Below are 22,862 nucleotides of genomic sequence, written 5' to 3'. Positions count from 1 at the left end.
AAGTGGCAGAGCTGAAAGAGGGTCTACCTGATTCTAGAACCACACTCTTTCTTTCTTTCTTTTTTTTGGCTATACTGTGTGGCATGTGGGCTCTTAGTTTCCTGACCAGGGATCAAACCTGTGCCCTCTGCTGTGGAAGCACAGATCCCTAACTGCTGAACCACCAGGGAAGTCCCTAGGAACAACCTCTTACTGACTTCATTTAAGCAGTATCAGAGATGCCCTGTATTTTCATCCCACACGTATTCAAGTCCTACTATGTGCCAGACACAGCCAAAACCCCACTGCCTGAGGGGGCTGGCTGCCAGCCGGTACGGGGCATGGGGCAGGGGTCGCCTCCGGTCACCTCAAGGACTTCCTTCCGCACGTCGACAATCCGGAACCAGTGCCGGAGCTGAGGGAAGCCGTCCAGCTCCGCGTTGCGTTCCTGCAGGGCGACCTTCTTTTTGCAGGACAGCTGCCGGCTGAAGTACTTCACCAGCTTGCTCTGCGGAGAGACACAGAGGACAGAGGACACGTCTCAGAGGTGCTGCCACAGGAGGACAGGCAAGTAGCTCCCCAGCGTTCCCTCCAACCCCAGCTCCTCCAACTCTGTCTTAAAGACCCATTCCACTGCAGTGAGACCCAGTTTCCACTCATGACCCAACTGCATTGTTGAAGATGGACACACAGCAGGTCCCAGCATTTTGCCAGGGAGCGATGCAGGTATAGTTCCCGTGCAGTGGGGATGTGGGACCTGGGCTGTATCCATCCACATCTCCACTGCACAGATCCTTTGACCTTCACAGTTGCACTTCTAGGAACTCCTCTCTCAGAGCCCCCATCCTATGGCAAATGACTGAAGAAGGATACTTCCTACATGTCTGTTTGCAATGGCAAAAGATTGCAAACACCCCAAGGGGCCATATGTAGGAGACTCTTCATAAATGAGGATACAGGCCCACAAGGAGCTCTGTGCAGCTGTAGAATGAAGCAAGGAAGCATGCTATTGTTCTGAGACAAGATGCGCTGATAAATTTAAAAAATACTCTCTCATTCCTGTGGGAAATGTTACATTTGTAGATCTTTGTAAATGCAGACACTCTCTGGAAGGATCTCTAATCTTCTAGGGAAGGGAAGAGGGTGGGTGGGTAGCAGACGTGAGAGGAACCTTTGTTTAACTTGTTTTGCATTATTTCAATCTTAAGTCACATGCAGATATTCACAAATTAACAAATACTTTTAAAATGAGATGGACCCGGTACTTCCCCGGTGGTTCAGTGGTTAAGACTCCGTGATTCCACTGAAGAGGGACCAGGGTTCCATCGCTGGCTGGGGAACTAAGATCCTGCATGCCCCTCGGTGCAGCCAAAAAAATTAATTTTTAAAATAAAATAAAATGAGATGGACCTGAACTCATGCTTCTAGAGGGATGCCATGGCATGAAAAAGGCAAGTTTTTTTACTGCCTATTTAGTAAAAGCTAACAACATTAACAAAAGAAAGGCAATAGGCATGTCTCAGCAGAGAATAAAGTGTGCAAGACACACACTCCAGCCTGCTAAGTTGGGATGGGGAGGCCCTATAGATGGGGTGACAAAAAATGGTTTTGCATTTCTCTATACATTTTTGCTTTGTTTCAATAGCTACCCAAAGCACATTATCATCTTTGTGGTGTAAAATTTATTTAATAAAGATAATTCAATGAAACAAAAATAAAAATCTTTAGGTACATAAATGCCTTTGACACTTCAAAGCACCTGTCAACCAATATTTATCAAGAAGACAGACCTGGAATTCTGTTGTTCTTGTTTAGTTGCTAAGTCGTGTCAGACTCTTTGTGACCCTATGGACTATAGCCCACCAAGCTCCGCTGTCCATAGAATTCCCCAGGTAAGAATACTGGAGTAGGTTGCCATTTCCTTCTCCAGGGGATCTTCTGGACCCAGAGATCGAACCCAAATCTCCTATGTTGGCAGGTGGATTCTTTACCACTGAGCCACCAGAGAAGCCCTCTGGAATTCTAGGATCACATAATTTGGAGCAAGGAATGACAGGAGTGGGCATGTGTTTCTGTTCAGCTGGCCAGCGCTGCCCCTCTTTTGGTAAAGACAGTTTGAGACTCTTTTGGGGGGAACCCTCCTTCTTTGGCTCCCAGTTCACATGGTTGAGATGAGGCTGGCCTCACCCACCCACCACACCGGGGCTGCAGGGCGGGCTGGTGACCCAGGCGCGGCCACAGCAGTGGGATCAGGGATGACAAGTGAGCCGGGCTGGGCCGCAGGACAACCTCCCCAGACTCCCTTCGCAAGCACTCAGAAGACAGCCCTCACTCCCCTCTAGAACTGTCAGGAGGGTGCCAGAGACGCCAGCAGCTGCCGGGGCATTCCTGCCGCCTGACACTGAAGCCCATGGGAAGAAATCAGAATAGTGGTTTTTAAGCTAACATTAATTTTATTCACCTTATTAACAAAGAGAAAGGTGCCTTTCTTGACAAACCCACATTCCATTGCAATAACAGGCACCATAATCACAATAATAAGCCAATGTACCTAGAATACCTGTCATTTGGAATCTCAGTTTTGAGTGTTAAAATAGAAAATGTCCAAAAGAATGTCTTTCTTCTCTAACTTATTTCTGAATGAATAGGGTCTGACCTACTGAGAACTCAGAGCCAGGCTCTCAGCTGAGACATCTATAGAACTCTCCTGCCTGTCTTTTGTCTTATTCTATGACTGGTTTAACAGTTATCTTTACATGGTATGGAAAACCACACAGAAGAAAAAAAAAAATACACTCTGACAGATCCCCATTGTTCTTGGAGTACTTCCATACTTTCTGGCACAACAAAGTTTTCCAGGTTCATCTTTTCCTGCCCGAACCCCGGAATCAGTCATTTCTCCAAGGAGTCTTGGTTCCTCACGGTATTCAGAAACCAAGATTTGGGTACTTCGTGAGATCATTGACATTTCCAGTCCCCTCCATACACAGCCTAGGCACCACGCTGCTGCTGCTGCTAAGTCGCTTCAGTCGTGTCTGACTCTGTGTGACCCCATAGATGGCAGCCCACCAGGCTCCCCCGTCCCTGGGATTCTCCAGGCAAGAACACTGAAGTGGGTTGCCATATCCTTCTCCAATGCATGAAAGTGAAAAGTGAAAGTGAAGTCGCTCAGTCATGTCCAACTCTTTGCGACACCATGGACTGCAGCCTAGCAGGCTCCTCCGCCCATGGGATCTTCCAGGCAAGAGGACTGGAGTGGGTGCCATTGCCTTCTCCAGGCACCATAGGTATGTGCAATGCATGTATGAATATGTAGACACATAAATATCATAAATCTACACTTGTATTGATTTTGCTATCTCTATGTATAGCTAACTGACACCTCTAATCCCAGTCCAACCCCACAGGGTTTCTTCTAGCATTTCCCCTCCCCACATTTGTATCACTCTTCTCAGACAGTGAGGAAAAACAATCCCCAATATATTTATTGGCTCCATCTGCTGAATTTAGTTAATTCCCCAACTCCACCAGGCTACTGCCCTGTGTGGGTACTGCCCTAGGGAACCCTGGCCCCTGCAGGGCTGTCTTCTCACCCTAGTTCTGCTGCCTGTATTGTGGTTGTTTTTGTTTTTTTTTAATTGAAGTATACTTGATTTTCCATGTTGTGTTAATTTCTCCTATACAGCAAAGTAATTCACTTAGATGTATATTCATGGAGCTTCCCTGATGGTTTAGAGCTAAAGAATCTGCCTGCCAATGCAGAAGACATGGGTTTGATCCCTGGGTCAGGGAAGATCCCCTGGAGAAGGAAATGGCAACCCACTCCAGTATTCTTGCCTGGAGAATCCCATGGACAGAGGAGCCTGGTGGGTTACAGTCCATGGGGTCACAAAGAGTTGGACATGACTTAGCAACTGAGCATGCATGCACCCATGCTACACACACACACACACACACACACACACGTATATATTCTTTTTATATTCTTTTCCATTATGGTTTATTACAGGATACTGAATATATTAGTATTTCCCCATGTCATACTATAGAACACTGTTGTTTATCCATTTCTATGTACAACAGTTTGCATCTGCTGGTCCCAAACTCCCAGTTCATCCCTCCCTTCCCCACCCTACCCTTTTTGGCAACCACAAGTCTTTTCTCTATGTCTGTTTCTGGTTTGTAGATAAGTTCATTTGTGTCATATTTTAGATTCCATATATAAGTGATATCATATGGTATTTGTCTTTCTCACTTACTTTGCTTGGTATGATAATCTCTAGGTCTATCCATGTTGTTGCAAATGACATTGCATTCTTTTTTTATAGCCAACAATATCCCATTGTATACATGTACCACATCTTCTTTATCCATTCATCTGTCCATGCACATTTAGGTTGCTGCCATGTTTTGGCCATTGTACATAGTGCAGTTATGAACATAGGGGTGTGTGTATCTTTCCGAATTATAGGTTTGTCCGGATACACGCCCAGGAGTGGGACTGCAAGATCACGTGGCCTGCCTTGCTGTTGTTTGTGGCATGTTGCTGTTGTCGTTTCAGGTCTTGACATTTGCCAGTGGGCTCTCAAATCCCAAATTCAGGCCCCGTCCCCAACTGTGCTTTGGTTTCACACACTAAGAAGTGGATGTTAGTGAGGTTGACTTAATCTCAGTCTCAAATGGCCAAAACAGTTCTTTCACTGGCCACATGTAGCTAACTGAACATTTGGGGTATGGCTAGTGTGACTAAGGAATGGAACTTTAAATTTGAAAACGGAAGTCATGTACAGTATTTTGCTGTTAAACATAATTTTATAGTTACGATAGAGCCGCATTTTACTTTAACCTTGAAATTTTAGTGTCTGAATTGAGGTATGCTGTAAGTGCAAAATACACACTATCAAGGACTTGATAGGAAAAAAATAACATAAAATATTTCATTAATATTTCTACATGGATCACATGTTTCAATGATATTTTGGATACACTGAGTTAGATAAAATGTATTATTAAAATGAGTTTCATCTGTTTATTAATGTGGCTACTAGAAAATTTTAAATTATACATTTGGCTCACATCTGTCACTCTCATTATAGTTCTAACAGACAATGCTGCACTAGGGTTTCATCCTAAAGAAATAATTAAGGATATTCACGAGGTCTTGCTCCACGTGGATAATAGATATGAAAGACTGGAAACCTTCCAACTCTTCAATGACAGAAGTCTATGTAAATAAATTACAACGTATTCATACAATGCCATACCGTTAAGGTAATGCATTAAATATGCATGTGTAACATTTGTAATGTATAAATAATATATTAAAAGATTTATAAAACTATATGGGTATAGATGCATACAAAAAAGCCTTGGGAGGGCTTCCCTGGTGGCTCAGAGGTAAAGACTCCACCTGCCAATGCAGGGGACACAGATCGATCCCTGATCTGAGAGGATGCCCCATGCCATGGGGCCACTAAGCCTGTGTGCCACAACTATTGAGCCAGGGCACTAGAGCCTGCGAGCTCTACTGAGCTCTGTGCTGCAAATACTGAAGCTTGCATGCTCTAGAGCCTCTGCATGAAGCCACACCACTGCAATGAGAAGCCCGTGCACCGCAACGAGAGAGTAAGCCCCCGCTGGCATCAACTACAGAAAAGCCCATGCAAAGCAACAGCACAGCCAAAGAGAAAGAAAAACATTTAAAAAAAATGTTTTTTAACCTTGGGAAAATATATAACAAAATATTAGCAGCAGTAAGATTACAAGTGACCTATTTTTTCTTCCTGTTTGCTCCTCTGTAGCAATGTTAGAAAATACAATGTGTATGTATTGCCTGCTTATCAAAAGAAAAAAATGCTTGGATAGCATTAGTGGGACCCGTAGCTAACTGATACACCACCGCATCAACTCATGAAAATCTGACTTTGTCCCCAAAGCCCATCTCTGATGTCACCTTCTGCAGCAAGTCTTTATCAATTCCTTCCTGGCATTTTATTTGTACATACAGTATTATAAACTTTATTACTGTTTTCCTCACATCATAATTGGTGAGCAATGAAGACACAGGAATCTTCATTCCTTCATTAAAGGATTAAGGAACCCTTTGCAGATTTGGAAGAATAAGTGAAATAAGCATCAGGAGGATAAGGGGATGACAGAAGATGAGATGGTTGGATGGCATCACGGACTCAATGAACATGGGTTTGGATGGACTCCGGGAGTTGGTGATGAACAGGGAGGCCTGGCGTGCTGCGGTTCACGGGGTTGCGAGGAGTCGGACACGACTGAGCGACTGAACTGAACTGAAGTAAGTAAGAATTAGTTGCTCAGTCATGCCCGACTCTGTGACCCTATGAACTGCAGCCCACTAGGCTCCTCTGTCCATGAGATTTTCCAGGCAAGGTTACTGGAGTGGGCTGCCATTTCTTTCTCCAGGGGAATCTTCCCAACCCAGGGGTCGAACCTGGGTCTCCTGCACTGCAGACAGAGTCTTTACCAACTGAGCTACAAGGGAAGCCCATAAGCCCATAAGCATCATTGTTATTTGATAAAAATGGCATCATTGATAAAAAATAAAAGTAGCATTATTGAGTACTTCCATGTACTCTTACATGCAGTGTTTCCCCACATCCACGGGAGCTAGGTGCTGTTGAGAGCTACACTTTGAAGATGAGGAAATGAGGCCCAGAGAGATTGTTATCTGCTCACTGTCACACAACGTAAGTAGAGGGCAGGGATTCAAACCCAATCTGATTCCAAAGACCCAGTGTTGCAGAAAGGAAAATCTTATTTTAATTATTTAATCAACACCTCTATATATTTTCCTCATAAAGGAGGAGCTAGAACATTTCAGATGAAGACAAAGCTCCCTGTGACCACCCCTTCTCTTGCTGGCCTCCTTCTCCATGGAGATAATGGGGGTAACTATTGAGATTCTTCTGGTGTCCATCATTCCAGACCTTTTCTACATACATTCACATATGTGTTAGTGCTCAGTTGCTTCAGGCATGTCTGACTCTTTGCAACCCCATGGACTGTAGACCACTAGGCTCCTCTGTCCATGGGATTCTCCCCGCAAGAATACTGCAGTGGGTTGCCGTGCCCTTCTCCAGGGGATCTTCCCAACCCAGGGATGGAACCCGTGTCTTCTGCGCGCAGGCAGATTATTTACCGTTGAGCCACCTGGGAAACCCTACTTTCCACAAGTGTACATACATGTAGAAACTCTGAGGTGTGGTTTGATGCGTAGGATTGTTTGTTGTGTTTTTTTTTTCCCACATCAATTATATCATATTTTTTCACTTGATAGTAAGCCTCCAGGATCTCTCCCTACTAGTTCATACTGATCTACCTCTTTCTTTTTAATCTTTTGCATGAGAGATTTTTTTGATACCAGCGTCAAAAAAGCCCATGATGCAAGCAGTTCTGGGATGTCTGCTCAGGATGTCTCTGTCAGCTCCCATAAAGCGTTTTCAGGACTAATGGCCTTGAATGTAACCACTATTCACTGAATATGCACAGTGTGTCTGGTGCTGTGAGATAAGTGCTTTGAATATGTTTGTTCATTTTTAATCCACACAAGAATGCTAACTATGAGACTGATGTTCTGAGCCCATTCTGTGAATGAGAAAACTAAGGCATCAAAAATGTAAAAATGTTAAATCACTTGTCCAGATCCACAAAGTTACTTAAGTCAGGGAACCAGGGTATGATCCCAAAGCACCCTCTTTGCCAGGACACCGAACTATGAGTTGTTCATGGGTCCTTCCCATCAAACAGGAAGTCCAAAAGTTGGGCATCGGCCCTGCAAGGGCAGGGAAACGGTCTCACTCATCTTGGGAAACCCACTGGCTGTTGTGGGAGAAGTACATTTCTGAATTCCAGTTCTGAGGCTTGGACAAGTCATATCAGTTTCCTGGGCCTCTACTTTCTCATCTGTGAAATGGGCATATATCACCTTTGTTCACATGCCTACTGAGGCATCACAGGAGATAATGTCTGTACAGAATACAGGCTAAGCCTCCCACCACACACACACACACTGAGTCCTGACTACTTTGGATTCTGGAGAGGTGTTTCCAGGGTCACCCAGAGACTGGACCTACACCTGCTCAGAAGCCAGAAGCAAGGAACATCCCCACTATGATTCATTAGAAGCGGGGAGAGAGACCAGTGTAGGAAGCAGACGGGGTGGGGAGAGTTCGGGTGGGAGACAAGCCCAGAGCTTCCCCCGGAGTTAAAGAGGAGCACAGATCACCTTTCAGGGAAGAGTACGGCTGGTCTAAGCAAGGAAGAACCCAGGGAACTGCCCCCAGTGTGAGGTCAGACTGGGCAGAGAAGACGAGGCACCTCCCAGATGGGCACCTCCCAGATGGGGGCCCTGGGGCTCAGCGGCTCTTCCCACCAGGGCCCGGGGCGGGTGGTGCAGCACAACCAAGGCTCCCTCTGAGCCAGATGCCGTGATAAGTGCTTTTTTGCGAATTACTGATTTAATCCTCATGACGACATCACAGCACAGGTTCGATCACTGCCCAGCTCCACAACTGAGAAAATCAAGGCCCAGAAAGGTTAAATAACTGGCCCAAGGTTACTCAACTATTAAGTGAATGAATCAAGATTTGAACCCAAGTCTAACAAACTCTTATTTCTTGACAACACACAAAGAGTGTTATGATCTACTTGCCAACAGCAATAACACAACAGGAACAGTATAATCCCATTTTCTGAATATAAAATGCATGTACAAACACAGAAGACAAGAAGGTAATACTCCAAAATGTGAGCACCTGCATCTCTGGGTTATTAAAGGTGAGACTTATTTGCTCATTTCTGTGCATGTGTATCTTGTAATTTTTCTACAAGCCTAAATTATCTAAATAATAGTTATAAATATCATGAAAATCAGATAGTTGCCAAAAATAAAGATGTGGGTCATTCACAATGTTAGCCATTTCAAATTAAATAAAATTTTAAATATATACATAATATACAAACAAATATAAAATTTATGTTTATGTACAAACACACACATATATCCCCATTTTACAGATGAGGAAACTGAGGGCTATAGAGCTTAAGAAGCCCTCCTAAGGCACTAGGTAATTTCAAAAGTTACTTCCCTCTTTCCCTAATTTCCTGACCATAAAAAATCACCTGGAGGTGTTAAAAATCAGACTTCCAGATCCATGCCCTGATCCAGACATTTTGATACAAGGAATCGAGAGAAGGCCCAGGAATCCACAGAAACGCAGGCACCCCCAGAATTCTGAGCGTTAGGCAGGCATGAGAAACATCCATCTCCTGTCTGAATTACATAATGAAAGCTGGTTGCCTCTCAGACAAGCTTAAGCATCTAGGTTCTTTCTTGGGCAATAAAACCAGGGCCGAAAACCATTTCCAGAAGCCAGGGTACAGCACCCCTGCCAGCAGTGCCCTTTAAGGGCGGCGGGCGCAGCTGCACTGCAGGCCTTTAGCAGCAGCTCAAGGGAGGAGTCCGCGGGCATCCAAAGAGCAGGCTGCACAGGTCCAGGCCTGAAGGGGCTCCCAGTGGGGCAGACGAGACAGCCGGGCAAACACAATCACCACAATCACGGGGCAGAGGAACAGGAGTCCGAGCAGAAGGGCAGCCAGAGTTCAGCACAGGCAGCAAGGATGAAAAAAATCACGAGAACAGCCTGTCACAAAACAGTGTTCCAAGATCCCAGGACGGTACAAGTGGGAGTTCCACGTTTATCCTCAGAGAAGTAAGCCCTCTCATTTAAGATTTTTCAGGTACTCTCTAAATACAAAGAGCTTGAGAGAGGGGTGGGATTCAAGATCAGTTACACCCTCCTGGCCCTAAGGAAGGGCCATTCAAATACAGGAAGGCCCTGAAGGCCAGCCCCCTTCAGTTAAGGACAGAAACTGAGGGCATTTAGACATTTTAACAGATGTTGGAGGGGCATCAGCAACTCAATGGACATGATTTTGAGCAAACTCCAGGAGATAGCGAAGGACAGGGAAGCCTGGCGTGCTGCAGCCTATGGGGTCACAAAGAGTCGGACACGACTGAGGGACTAAACGACAACAAGACATTTTAATGGCTGTTTGACAGCAATTTCTTCTTTTGTTGAATGTGATAGTTTCGAAGTTAAGCTTCCTTTTTGTTTGGGGTTTGGGGCCCATTTCATTTTTCTAGTAAGTATACAGTTTTTATCATATTTTTATAAGAGTATTGGCTCCAAAGTACCAGGAAAGAACAAAGCTGATCCTTCCCCCACACAAGGTGTGAGAGGCACTGACCTCCCCTTGGGGAATTTTCAGGGATTGATCTCAATCTCCCTACACCACTAACCAAATTATTTTCCAAAATGATTCTAAAGATACTGCCTTATAAGAGCATCATGACAATGCTGAAGCAGGTGTCGGGCTGTTAGTAACGAAATTCTACAAATGGTGAAACTGATGCTCAGAGGCTTGGGAACTATGTTAAAGCCCATCACTAAAGAAGCAGGAGGGTCAGGATTTGAACTCGGGAGCTGATTTCCAGTTCGGCTCCCTCTTCACTGTAACACTCCACCAAAGTAGAAGGTTCAAATCACCTGACCTCGAGGCTGTGAAATACAATTAGAAAAGGGCCTTGGTATGTCCTCACCCTGCCAGGTGTCCTAATTTCTTTTTAGGTCACCCTCAATTTAAGTCCACGCAGAGCCGAACTGCAAAACGTCCAAAGACATCCCATCTTTAAGTGAGAAGCACTGGGTTCCTGGAAACAGCACATCCAAACTGAGCCCACCACGGTGGGCCCCTGTACTCTTAGGTACAAAATAAGGCCTCAGTGGGCCTGGGGTCAGAAGGATCACAGGACTTGGGAGAGTAGGAACCGAGATGTGTGTTTCCCCAGCTTCCCACCAGGGGGCAGCCTGGCACTGTCCACAATAGGAATGATTTCTCAGACCTTCCTGGATTTCAGCATCTTCCGCGCGTTATTACAGTACTCGGTATTAGCATGATGATAAATTTAGCAGCATAAACAACAAAAAAAAGTTTAAAGTCAAGACATGTGACAGAGCTATAAATAATCATGTCTGAAATCTCTAATGTGAAAATGGGTACTTTTCACTCAGAATCTAAACCAAGATAAACCCAGAGACCCGTGAGCAAGCCCCTGGGGTTTGGTTTGCTGGAGTCCAAAACCTTCACCACTCAGATGCTTTTAAAAACACACACACAAAACAACAACAAAAAAAAAAAAAGCTAAAGCAGAGTCGGGGCATACTGGAAAGGAGTGCAATGCAGAACGAGATCTATGTGGTCTTTCACTGAGCATCTCGTGTGAACCTCATGGCAGCGCCCATTTTACACATGAGGAAACTGAGGCTGAGCAGTGAGCTATAACTGGCCTTAAAATCACACGAATGAAGAGGCAGGTTCCAGAGCCCATTGTACCCCTCGGGGCTGCCTGTCAGCAGCCACCCATATTCCTGCCTTCTCTTTAACAGGAACCAGCTAGCTGTGGAAAGCTCAAAGCACTAAATCCGAACGGTTCATGTCTTCCCACCGCCCAGAGTTCTTTTCCTCTGGCGTTAGACATAAATGGCATTTTCCTGTCCTCTGGGTGTCATCCCTTCCCCACCATCCCCCGATGTCACCGTCACAGCACTCTGTTTTTTTCCTCAGGAGCACTCAGGCTATCCCACAAATTATCCTGTTTATTGGTTTCCATGGTTACCCTCCCCCCCCCCCCCCCCATCATCTCACACACCCATCGGAATATCAGCTCAAAAGAGCACTGGCTTTGCCTGTCTTTCCTCCCAGCGTTCAGATCAGTGCCTAGCAATACAAGACACTTTTCTTGGTCGTTATATGAACCAGCATCACTGGGGTGGGGAGAGGCGAGGGGGAGCGGGGGGAGCACCGAGGCCTCTATCCAGAAATCTCAACTTCTTTTCCAGCGAGTGCTGCACGTTCAGAACCAGGCCAACCAGGCCCTGACTTTGCGGCCCAGGCTCTCCAAGGGTAAAGCAATCGCCCCTGCGGCCCGACGCCTTCCCCCGGTTGCCAGGGCGACCATTGTCATAACATCCCTGGCGCTGGGAGGACCAGCTGACAGAAGAGCATTATTTGACTCGCTGAACGTCTCAAGTAACCGGCCATTTGCATCCGCAGGCAAATCCGCCACTGAGGGCTGGAGGCCTGGGAGACGCGCCCTTCCTGCTCTGCCGAACCGGATCCCAGTTAGAACAGGATTCCTCCAGCCGAGGCCAACCTCACGCACCGGTCCGGCTCCGGCTCCCTCTGCCCATAGCTGCCCGCTGCCTCGGGTTAAAGTCCTCAATGCTCCTGCTGGCTTTTCCTTTTCTCCATAGTCTTACTGCTAATGAATATTACACACGCTAGGGGAAAAAAAACTTCATACATTTAATGAACGCTTACTTAGGTGCCAGTCCCACTGGTAACTGCCTCACGTAATGGTAAATTACAATTTTAATATTTTTGCCATGACAATATATTTTGCTATACTACATAACATACACAGTTTATTATATGTAAACACATGTATTACATTTCTGTGGATTGTACATTATGTATAATTTATCTGCCTAATACATATTCATAGATATATTCTTATATATATCATAGATAGTGATAAAGTGTTTGTCACTCGGTCCTGTCTGACTCTTTGCAACCCCATGGACTGTGGCCCATCAGGCTCTGCTGTCTGTGGGATTTCCCAGGGGGGGATACTGGAGTGAGTTGCCATTCCCTTCTGCAAGGGATCTTCCTGACCCAGGGATGGAACCAGGGTCTCCTGCATTGCAGGCAGATTCTTTACCATCTAATTCTAAATATATAGTACATAAGATAATTTTAAACATAGCAATATCTATATTATACAGCATATGTATTTATAATAATAAAACTGACATTTGCTGATACTTTTTATATGCCAGCCCTATGCCTACTGCTTTAGTTGTGTTAAGAACAATGCTATTACCAATGACCTATTATACAATAATATATTCATAATCATAGCTAAGTTTAACTGAGCACCTACCATGTATCAGACACTGCGCTAAATGCTTCCTTCATGTTATTTGATTGTCATATGTACCCTAAGAGCCAAGAACTTTATCATTCCCCATTTTTATTTTTAAAAATTTTTTTGGCTGCACTGCTTGCAGGATCTTGGTTCCCCAACCAGAGATCAAACCCATGCCCCTCTGCAGTGTAAGCATGGGGCCCCCACCACTGGACTGCCAGGGAATTCCCTATTCTCATTTTTAAGATGAGAAAATGGAGGTACAGACTGATGGTATAATTTGCCTAAGGTCAGGAAGATAACAAGAAGGGGCTGAGAGCCTGGTCCATTCCTTATTTCCATTCCACACTTTAAAGATGTCGACCTTCAGCTCCCTTAGGGGAGCTTGTTAAGAGCACACAGGCTGAGCCCCTGCTCCCCCCAACCCACACGTGTAGAATCAAATACTCCTGAGGACGAGGGGGCTTTTCTTCTTGGTTCTTTTAAACAAGGTCCCCAGAGAGTTCTGACAGAGGCAGAGAGGTGCAGAACCACTGCCGAAGGGTTCTTTATTAGCTACTGCCTCTGCAGTGCCAATTAGGTGATCTGATTAAACGAGGGAGTCTGGAGGGGCTCGAATTCCGGAGAGGGCACAGTGACCGATCGTCCTGAAAATGAGGAGAAGCGGGGGGAAAATAAGATTGCAGGGTCCCCTCAGGCAACCTTAGCTTGTGTCCCCGCCGTAACCTCTCCCAACCTCTCTGGAACAAGGACAGCCTGTGTAAGAGTAATAAGTAATAGTACACACTTTTGTCCAGGACTGGCTTGAGGAGGGCAAAGCCAGACAGTCTAAATGACCTCCCACTGCCCATCCCCTGGCCCTCCTCCCTTAATCGTCCACCAGAGGCTAAGCTGTACAGAGAAATATCAGCTTGCAGGGCAGGGACCCACACTTTGTACCTACGTTGCAAAGAATGAGACTTCCTGGAAAGTGACAAAGATAGATGAAGTTGTTTTAAAAAAAAAAAAAAAAAGGCCAGTGGTTGGGTATGGCACAAGAGGAGGCATGGCTGGAAGTTTTGGGGGGCCCTGTCTGTGGTCCCTGTGCTACTGGGGGGACAAATCCAGACTCAAAAGAGAAGCAGCCAAGAACATCTGTGGAAGGTCTGCCCTGGACCATGTGTTGCCTTCTTCTTCACTTCCAAATGAGAGGGAAAGTAGAACTAAGATCCCAGGCATAAAGCAAGACCAGATGACACAAAACCCACAGACGCTGAAAGCAGGTCTCATTTGGGCAACTACTCCACCTTAACAGTGGAAACCTATTCCATCTACAGCTGTGCTTTCCAATACACCAGCCATTCAGCACATGAGGCTCTGTATAGGTACATTTAAAGTAACTAAAATTACATAAATAATCAACATAGTGACTAAACAAGTTTGGGGCAGCTTATGGGCACTGCTAACAAAAATCCAGAAAGCAACCTGAGTGGCCATTAAGTGACCTCAGAGAATCAGAGAATTCACCTCCCAAAAACGTCATTAGAATTGAAGCTTATTATAATTGTGTGAGGTAAACTAGTTTCCTGAATGGGTTAGCATCTTTAGGCTCTAGGAAAATCTAGGATGAATTATTAGACATATTTAAGATAATTAAACCTGTAATAGTAATATTTAAATTAAAGAGTCTGTGCCTTTGGAGTATTTCTTTTACATTCTCTTAATGTTTTATATAGGGTCAATTAGGGGAAGACTTCACCTTCCTAACTCTAATTTCAAATGTGTAACTGAATAACTGGTTTACATTTTAAGTTGAAATTGTACTCCATTCATGTACTATATCAGAAAGTGGCTTAAGGCCCAGTATATTTTACAAGTTTATTTTTTTTAGATTTCCATGTGCTATGTAAGTAGTTGGGGAGGCTTGTCTGTCAACTGAATACTTTAAAAAAATTCTGTATCTCAAATTTATAAATATAGTTAAAATTGTTGAAGGTGTTTAATTCACTAAGGTTGTCAATGGATGCAAACATTATGCAAAACTCCATTATATGTGATTGCTAAAATGTCCTGGACTTATGCAAATAGAATAATACTGCCTATCAGCTGAATTTAAAGCATAAGGAGAATAAGAGTATTGAAAAATTTTTTGCTTTAATAAGCTATTAACTTCTAAAACCAAAAAATAATTACATAAAAGTAAAAATTCATTTCTTCAGTTGCACTAACCACATTTCGGGTCATCAGCAGCCATATGTGGCCAGCAGTTGTGATACTGGACAACGCAGAAGTAGACTATGTCCGTCATTCATAGGGTGTTTCCTCTATACACATCTTTAGCTTTTAGCAGATCTCTTGGGAAACAAACACCCCAAAGCCTTTCCCCCCCAGAGGGGACGACATGACTCTTTCCAAGATGTTCAGGATTGGAAAATGCTTGGGAAATGCAGGCTCCTGAAAACAAGAGGCAAGCTCCAGGGGGGATTTGGGATGGGAGAGACGGAGAACAGTAAAGGGAATGCTGGCTGTGAAATTTACTCCAGAATGAAGACTATCCATAAAAATTTGCAGGAGGAAGCATACAAGCAATAAACCTCTACCCCCTGTCCATTTGATGATGGAGTTTTGCCAAATTCTCGATATTGCTCTCACTCTGATCCCCACTCAGTACTGAGCAGCTCTGAACGGGGAATCAGGGAGTGGTTTAATCGAGCTTGGTTTTCTTCTCCCCATTTGCTACATTTCACAGGCAACCTAAAGGATTCTGACTCAAAAATAAACTTGGAAATTTGCAAATAAGCCAGAAAAAGATAGAGCTAAAGATGAACCATACGACATTACCATGCCCTTTGAATGCCAGGGTGAAAAAAGACTAAAAGTCAGGGGGCTGCATTCAACTCTCTGCTTAGTAACTAAGAAACTGTGAGGTGCCAGGCAAGCCCCATGAGCCCTCACAGGCTCGTTTATCCATTCAATGAAAGATTTAGAAATATTCTCCAGAGTGACCCCAAGTTCAGAGATTTCAGGATTATTCTTAGAAGTGACACTGATGAAGGAGAAGCAAAAGCTTCCTACCAAGTTTTACACACTCGTCTTGACCTTGCTGGGCAAGGGAAAAACCATTTTTGTGTCTCCTTGTGCTGCACTTGGGGTCTTGGGAACAGGGTCAGTTTTCAGAAGAGAATGCTGGCCAGGCAGACAGGGCTCGGGGTTGGGCACCAGGCTCCTGGTCTTGCACGCAAGCAAGCAAAGCTGAGAGCAGGGAGATGTCCATACATGTGACAGCACAGGTGGCTGCCAAGGACCAGAAATCATGGAGCAAAAAGAGTTCCAGGCTGGGAGCTGTTCAGGAGACCGGCTTCCCATCTGACTGTCCCATCTGACAAGCTGATAGAATCTTGCTTACCGCAGCACTTATCCAGTGTCTGGTATATGCAGCATCCAAGGTGGGAGCCATAGTCACCTGTGGCTACTGAGGACCTGAAGTGCTGCTTCTCCATGTGACAGAGGAGCTGAATTCAAAGTTGTATTTCACATTGATTAGCTTTCAATAGCCACCTGAAGCCTGTGGCTGCCGTCTTGGATAGCACTGATGTCACCCTTCTCCATGGTGTTTCTTCTCCCCATTTCCCTCCCCCTCAGCAAAAAGCCATGCCTGCCACTCCCTACCTTCCAGGCATTTTAGGGGTTGAACAGAGAAACTACTGTGGAGGATTGAGGGTTTGCTAAGAGCAGGTCCCTTCGGAGGTGTGAGCTGGCACTGTGCAGCCTAGCTCAGGGCAGTCCCCATTCAGACCTTTCTGTGGCCGTGGATGAAGGTCCAGGGCCCCGAGATTGTCATCTGAGATCTTCCTGTCCTGTGCCTAAACTCTCTCCACTTCTCCCCTAAGATGTGCGTTTGCTGGATATCCAGTGCACTCAGAGTACCATCCAAATGCCTTACTCTGGCTGCAGGGCTCTGCCCACTTCTACTCCACTGTGAACCCCACAACTCTTTATTCCAAGTCCATGAGAAGGTCCTTCCACTCCTCAAACAAGCCAAGCTCGCTACTACCCCAAGGCCTTTGCATATGCTGGCCCTTCACAAGGAACTTTCCCTACACATGTCTTGCCAGATCCTCCTTATCCTGCAGAGCCCCCCGCACATGCCAAGTCCATTCCAGTAAAACAGATGAGACCCCCCACTCTGTTATTCTCTCCTGTATCACCATGTTCTTTTCCTTCATTGCACTTATCACAGCTTCCAGTCATAATCTCCTGATGTCTCTCTGCTTAACATCTTTCTCTCCCTGTCCTGACAGCAGTCTTTCTTATCCTCCTCCATATCCCCAACACCTAGCACAGAGCCTGATGCATAGTAAGTGTGTAATATCTGTTTGATGGGAAAGTGGGTGAATGAAAGATCTCTCGCACTTTCTTCCTCTGCCCCTTTGCCTTCACCAGAGGTTCTCAAAGTGGGGTCCCCAGACCAGGGCCATCAACACCAGCTGGGAACTTGTTAGTGATGCAAATTCTCAGGCCCCACCCCAGAACCACTGAATGAAACTCAGGGAGTGACCCAGCAATGTGTTTTTCATAAAGTGATTCTAATGCACATTCAAGCGTAGGAGCTCTCCCTCTAGGTCATTCTGTGCTTCTGAAATAACCTCCCTACCCTTCAATCTCCTGTTCATCCTTCAAGTTCTAGCTCCAATGCTCACTCTCCCTGGATGCCTTCCTTTTTCTCTAACCACCTAGAAGTACAATTTACCATCTACAACTCCAAGACCACAATGTTTACCCCTGACAGCTAAAATGTATTCCCTTGTTTTAAAGGTGGGTCTATTCATGTCTTAATTCTCCCACCAGAGTTTAAGTATCTTAAGGGCAGGGGCCTTGTCTTTGTTACCTTTGCATTCTCCCATCAATTAACAGAGTGATGTCCCCATAGGAAATGGATTCATGAATGAATGAAAGATGCACAAAAACGACCAAAGAAAAGGCCTTCTCCGTTCCCAAAACCCAGAGCTGCCCCACAGGTTCTGGCTTCAGATTTCCACCCTCAACTCTGGATTACCATTTTTATTTTGTTTGTTTGGGTGTGTTTTGGGGTGTAGAGGGGGTTTGGTATGCAAACGCAACAGACTGATAACTCCAACCAGCTGCTACTCACCTCTGTTGTCGTTGACAACAGAGAGAAGCGGAAAGCTATTCTTTTCCCAAAGAAAGAGAGACTCTTTTGATTACGTGACCCTCTTTAGCACAGTGACCATCCTACAGCCCCTGCGGTGTCATTTCTCCTAGTCATCTTAGCAGCTAATAAATGGCAACAGCAGGCTCCATTTTTCAGGCTCTTTATGTATATTCTCTCAAATCCTTACTGAAAACCTACATGACTGGCTTCACTGTTTCCATTTTGCAAATGAGAAAAGCAGGGGGTCGGTGGACTTGTCTGGGGCAACTCTAGCTGGCCAGTGGCAGAGCTGACCCGTGGGTGTCTACTTCAAAGCTGATGGGCTTCCACAAGCCATGATGGCCAGTTGAGTTGGTAAGAGGTAGAATCAGAGGCCAAGGTTGTGGTCAAGTCTAGCAGGGTTAGTGACTCTATGCATCTTAGCCCAATTCATCTCTCAAGGTCATGAGAACAGAGAGAGGACAGGACACTGAATAGCTTAGGGCCTCACCCCAGGACCACAATCTATCCAGAGCCCCTCAAAGGGGATATTGGGGTATCCTGGGCACATTTACAGAAGACATATGTTTCCTTGAAAACCTGCAGGCAGTTATAGGTCTCAGCAGGGAAACACCTCAGCAGGTATAATATACAGACCTCAGCAGGTATAAAAGGGCAGACAACCTCAAGAGGGAAGCACATTGCAGCTCCCAAACAGGCCCCACTTTCAAGGAGCTGGGAGGGTAGTGAAGTGGCCAGGTACACACATAGCTCCTTCAACCAATGACAGGGGAAGCAGCTCCAGAGTGGAGGCAACAGCCAAATGTTCCAAGGATAGAGAGATGACTCCTGGGAGGGACAATCTGAGAAAATTCCCCAGAGGAAGCAGCATCCAAGGCCAGCCTTGTCAGACATTCATAATTTCCTGTGTTCCCAGTCACCATTCACCTGTCTCCTACACACAAAACACATCCACACCAGCTTTCATTTGAGCAGAGGGAGTCACATGGGGATAGGGGACTGAACTGGATGAATCTGGAGGTTCCTTTCCACCCTGGTATCCTATGATTGCAGAGATCTGGAACATAGCCATTCTTCTAACCCATGTATCTACCCATCAACCATCTACCCATTCACTCATCCACTTACTCCTTCATCCATCCACTCATCCATGCAGCCATCCATTCATCACATAAGCATGTTGTTGATGGCACCTGCCTTATAATGAAAACACAGGGAAGCCAGGATGGATTCCCATCTTGAAAGCCACTGACATCACACTGGGCACATCAGGCTTTGGGTAGTTGTTATAACTAAGTGATATACATTTCTACTAGTCTTGACAATAAAGTTAGTTTACAAACAACCACAGAGTAGAATAAGATATTGTTTCAGAAGTGCTTCTCATTGTGCCTGGCACATAGTAGACAATGAATAAATAGTTGATTTCCTGCAAGTGTCAACCACTGTGCTAAGCTTTGGGATAAAATGATAAATGAGGTAGACTTGATCCCTGCCATCATGGAACTTCTATCTTGGGAGAGAGAAACAAGAAGTAAGAAATAAATGTGAATCACAGATTGTGATAACTATTATGGTTGTAACAAAGAGCTTAGAGAATGTAACATGTAAGGATGGTTACCTGGACCAGCCAGAGGAAATCTCCCTATGTCAGGGACCATGCAGCCAAGCACAGCATATGCAAAGGCCCTGAGGTGAGAAAGCACTTGGCCTGTTTCAGGACCTGAGAGCTGAACTATCAGGGGCAAAGGGAAGAGGAGGAGGTGATGACATCAAAGATGCAGACAGGGGCTAGATCACATGGGTCCTATCATAGTCATGGCCAGCAGTGAGGTTTTATTCCTATGCCATAGGGAGCAGTAGATGATTTTTGGTTTTACTTTGTTTTGGTTTTGTTTTTCTTGGACTATAGTTAATTTACAATATTGTGTTAATTTCAAATGTACAGTAAGGTGATTCATTTATATATATATATATCTTTTTCAGATTATTTTCCATTAGATGTTATTAAAAAATACTGAATCTAGTTCCCTGTGCTATACAGTAATTCCTTTTTGTTTATCTATTTTATATATAGTAGTTTGTATCTGCAAATCCTGAACTCCTAGTTTATTCCTCCCCTCTCCCTTTCCCCTTTGAGAACCATAAGTTTTCTATGTGAGTCTGTTTCTGTTTTGTAAATAAATTCATTTGTATTATTTGTGGATTCTACCTATAAGTGATATCATGTATCTGTCTTTCTGTGGCTTGTGATAAGTGCTATGTCGCTTCAGTTGTGTCTAACTCTTTGCGACCCCATGGACTGTAGGACCAGGCTCCTCTGTCCATGGGGTTCTCAAGGCAAGAATACTAGAGTGGGCTGCCATACCCTCCCCCAGGGGATCTTCCCGACCCAGGGATCAAACCCGAGTCTCTTGCATTGGCAGGCTGATTCGATACTTTCTAGGTCTATCCATGTTGCAGAAGTTTTTAAAGCAAGAGGTGCTATTACCTGATAAAATGAGTAAACAATCTCATCTTCAATCTTATGAGAGATGGGTCTGGCCAATGTCACTGTGCCCATTTTACAAATGGGTAAACAGAGGCACCAGGTGATTAAGGGGCTTCTCCATCTGTTCTGGATCTGTAACTCTGTAACCCACCCCAGCTGGCCATCTCAGCCTCCTCCTGCCTTCTAACAGTCAAGGTCCTTCTACAAAATACACCCCGGCATAATCCCCAATCCCAGAGCAAATGATAGAAGCAAAAGAGAGAAAAGAAGACATTAAACTGGGGATGAGGGGGAATCCTGTCTCCAGCGAGGCTTCAGCACAGCAAACATTAATGAGCATGTCCTGGAGCTGAGATGGACATTTTTGGCTCCATATCACACAGGCAAAATCCTCAACGATGCCAGCTATTGCCAGAACTAAAATGGTCTTCTCAAAAGGAAATTTCTGAAAACCTATTACTTGTAGTGGTGGGAAAAAAAAAAAAAAAGGCTTCCCAGAATCCTGATGGCTGGCCAGCCTCATATATTCAGCTTCCACCAAAAGATGATACTCAGAAGAGTGCTGCCAAAAAAATACTGCCTTGAGACTGAGGGAAACACACCATCTTATGTTTCTGGTGGATGTGCAAGAAGTCATATATTTATGAAAAGAAATCTGGCAGGAGTTATTAAAAATTAAAATTAAAATTTCTGACCTCTGCAGCTGTTGCATAGTGAGTGAGTGAAAAGGAGAAAGGCAGACACAAAATACGGCACTGAATAGATCTCTGCAAAACCCAACTTGGGGAATGAGGCACTAGAATTCGCCAGCCCTGTCTGTGTCCATCCTCTCTACCGTCCACTCAGGTCCTTCTCTTTAAGTCTCACAAATAGGAGTAGGGGCAAAAATAGCATCTGCCCCTACTCCCATGTAGAAAAACTGCATGTAACTAATACATTTCTGTCTTCCCTCCTGATGTTCAATAGGTAATGCCAAAGGATGCCGCAGCCCGGAGGAGGGAAGACAGAGCTAAGTTGGGTGTCCTTGGACACATCACTTCATCTACCTGGGTCTTGGATCCCACTGCAATGGACATGATCACAACAGCCCTGTTGGGTGCAGATGGCCAAGCCCAGACTGAGAGAGACAAAAGTGTTCCTTCAGGGTTACGCAGCTACAAGGCGGCACAGCTGGACCTGGAGCCCAGGTCTTTCCAGTGAATATCACAGGAGTCACTACTGTCCCTAATCACTGAGAGCTCGCTATACACTGGGCATTGTGCTAAGTACTTTGCATGCATATCACATTTGATCTGCACCACAAAACTATGAAGCAGGATCATGGTAATGGTTACACAACATGCCAATAAACCTAATTATTATTATTAATCACTTTTTACAGATAAGGAGACTGACACACAGAGAGGTTAGTCACTTTGCCCAAGATTCCTCAACCAGAGAAGATGGAGTCTGAAAATGAATGCAGGAGGTCTTACTCAGAGCCCAGACACCCAACCACTATGTTACCCTGCCGGGGTTATCTCTGGGGCAAAAGTGTGTGTGTGTGTGTGCCATATGTACCCTATCTTTATAATATACATAAATCATATGTGTATATACACAAATGTGTAACACAATTACATACACACATACAGATGTATATATGTAATTGTTAAGTATATCTTTTTGTTTTTGCTATGCATTTTATGAATTTTTATGCATATTTATGCAACTATTACCTGGGTTATTAAAAAACACTAGGTCATCCCCCTGGGAAAGAGAAAAAAATATCTTATTTTGTATAAAGGTCCTAAGAAGAGGTGTTGAAAGTGAAGGAAGGAGGTGCCTGTGATGTTTACATGCAGTTCCACCTTGGTCAAAATCCAGTATACACAGGTCTCAATGAAACCACACAGGTCCAGGGTCAATTCCTGAGAATCAAGCCTATCCACAGGATGTTCTGTTTTAGGGAGCTAAAAGCTTAAAATTGGCTTCAACAGAAGACTCTCTTAGTCACAGAGCAAGAAATCCAAAGGCTGGCAGCTCCTGGGGTTGGTTCATTCTTTGGCTCTTTGACACCAGCAAGGACCCATGAATGATTTCTCTCCTAGCGGGCTCCAAGTGGCTGCAGCACTTCCCCATAGATGACAACGAAGGGGCAACATTTTCACCACGAATCTCTTTCTATGAGTGATATATACTTTTTCCCGGAGCCCGCCTCCTTCTAAACCTTCCCTGCA

At 44.8% G+C, this 22,862-nt stretch overlaps 1 protein-coding gene across 5 annotated transcripts in view; it reads right to left on the bottom strand.

Annotated features, from left to right (window-relative positions):
* The window catches only part of KSR2 (kinase suppressor of ras 2), a 470,209-nt gene that overhangs the window by 354,943 nt on the left and 92,404 nt on the right, over positions 1 to 22,862 (bottom strand). For 4 of the 5 annotated variants that reach the window (XM_070475296.1, XM_070475294.1, XM_070475292.1 and 1 more), the window contains one exon: positions 347 to 487. Coding sequence is in view for 3 of the 5 variants with exons in the window: in XM_070475294.1 (XP_070331395.1) it covers positions 347 to 487 (141 nt within the window). In the remaining 2 variants the exon portion in view is untranslated. Of the gene's footprint in view, positions 1 to 346; positions 488 to 647; positions 991 to 22,862 lie in introns of those variants that run through there. The other variant, XM_070475297.1, reaches the window with a different exon arrangement.

This window comes from Odocoileus virginianus, chromosome 12 (assembly GCF_023699985.2).
Source record: "Odocoileus virginianus isolate 20LAN1187 ecotype Illinois chromosome 12, Ovbor_1.2, whole genome shotgun sequence".
Lineage (NCBI taxonomy): Eukaryota > Metazoa > Chordata > Mammalia > Artiodactyla > Cervidae > Odocoileus > Odocoileus virginianus.
Note: the sequence above shows the minus strand (reverse complement) of the source record. Positions and strands in the feature narration are given on the sequence as shown.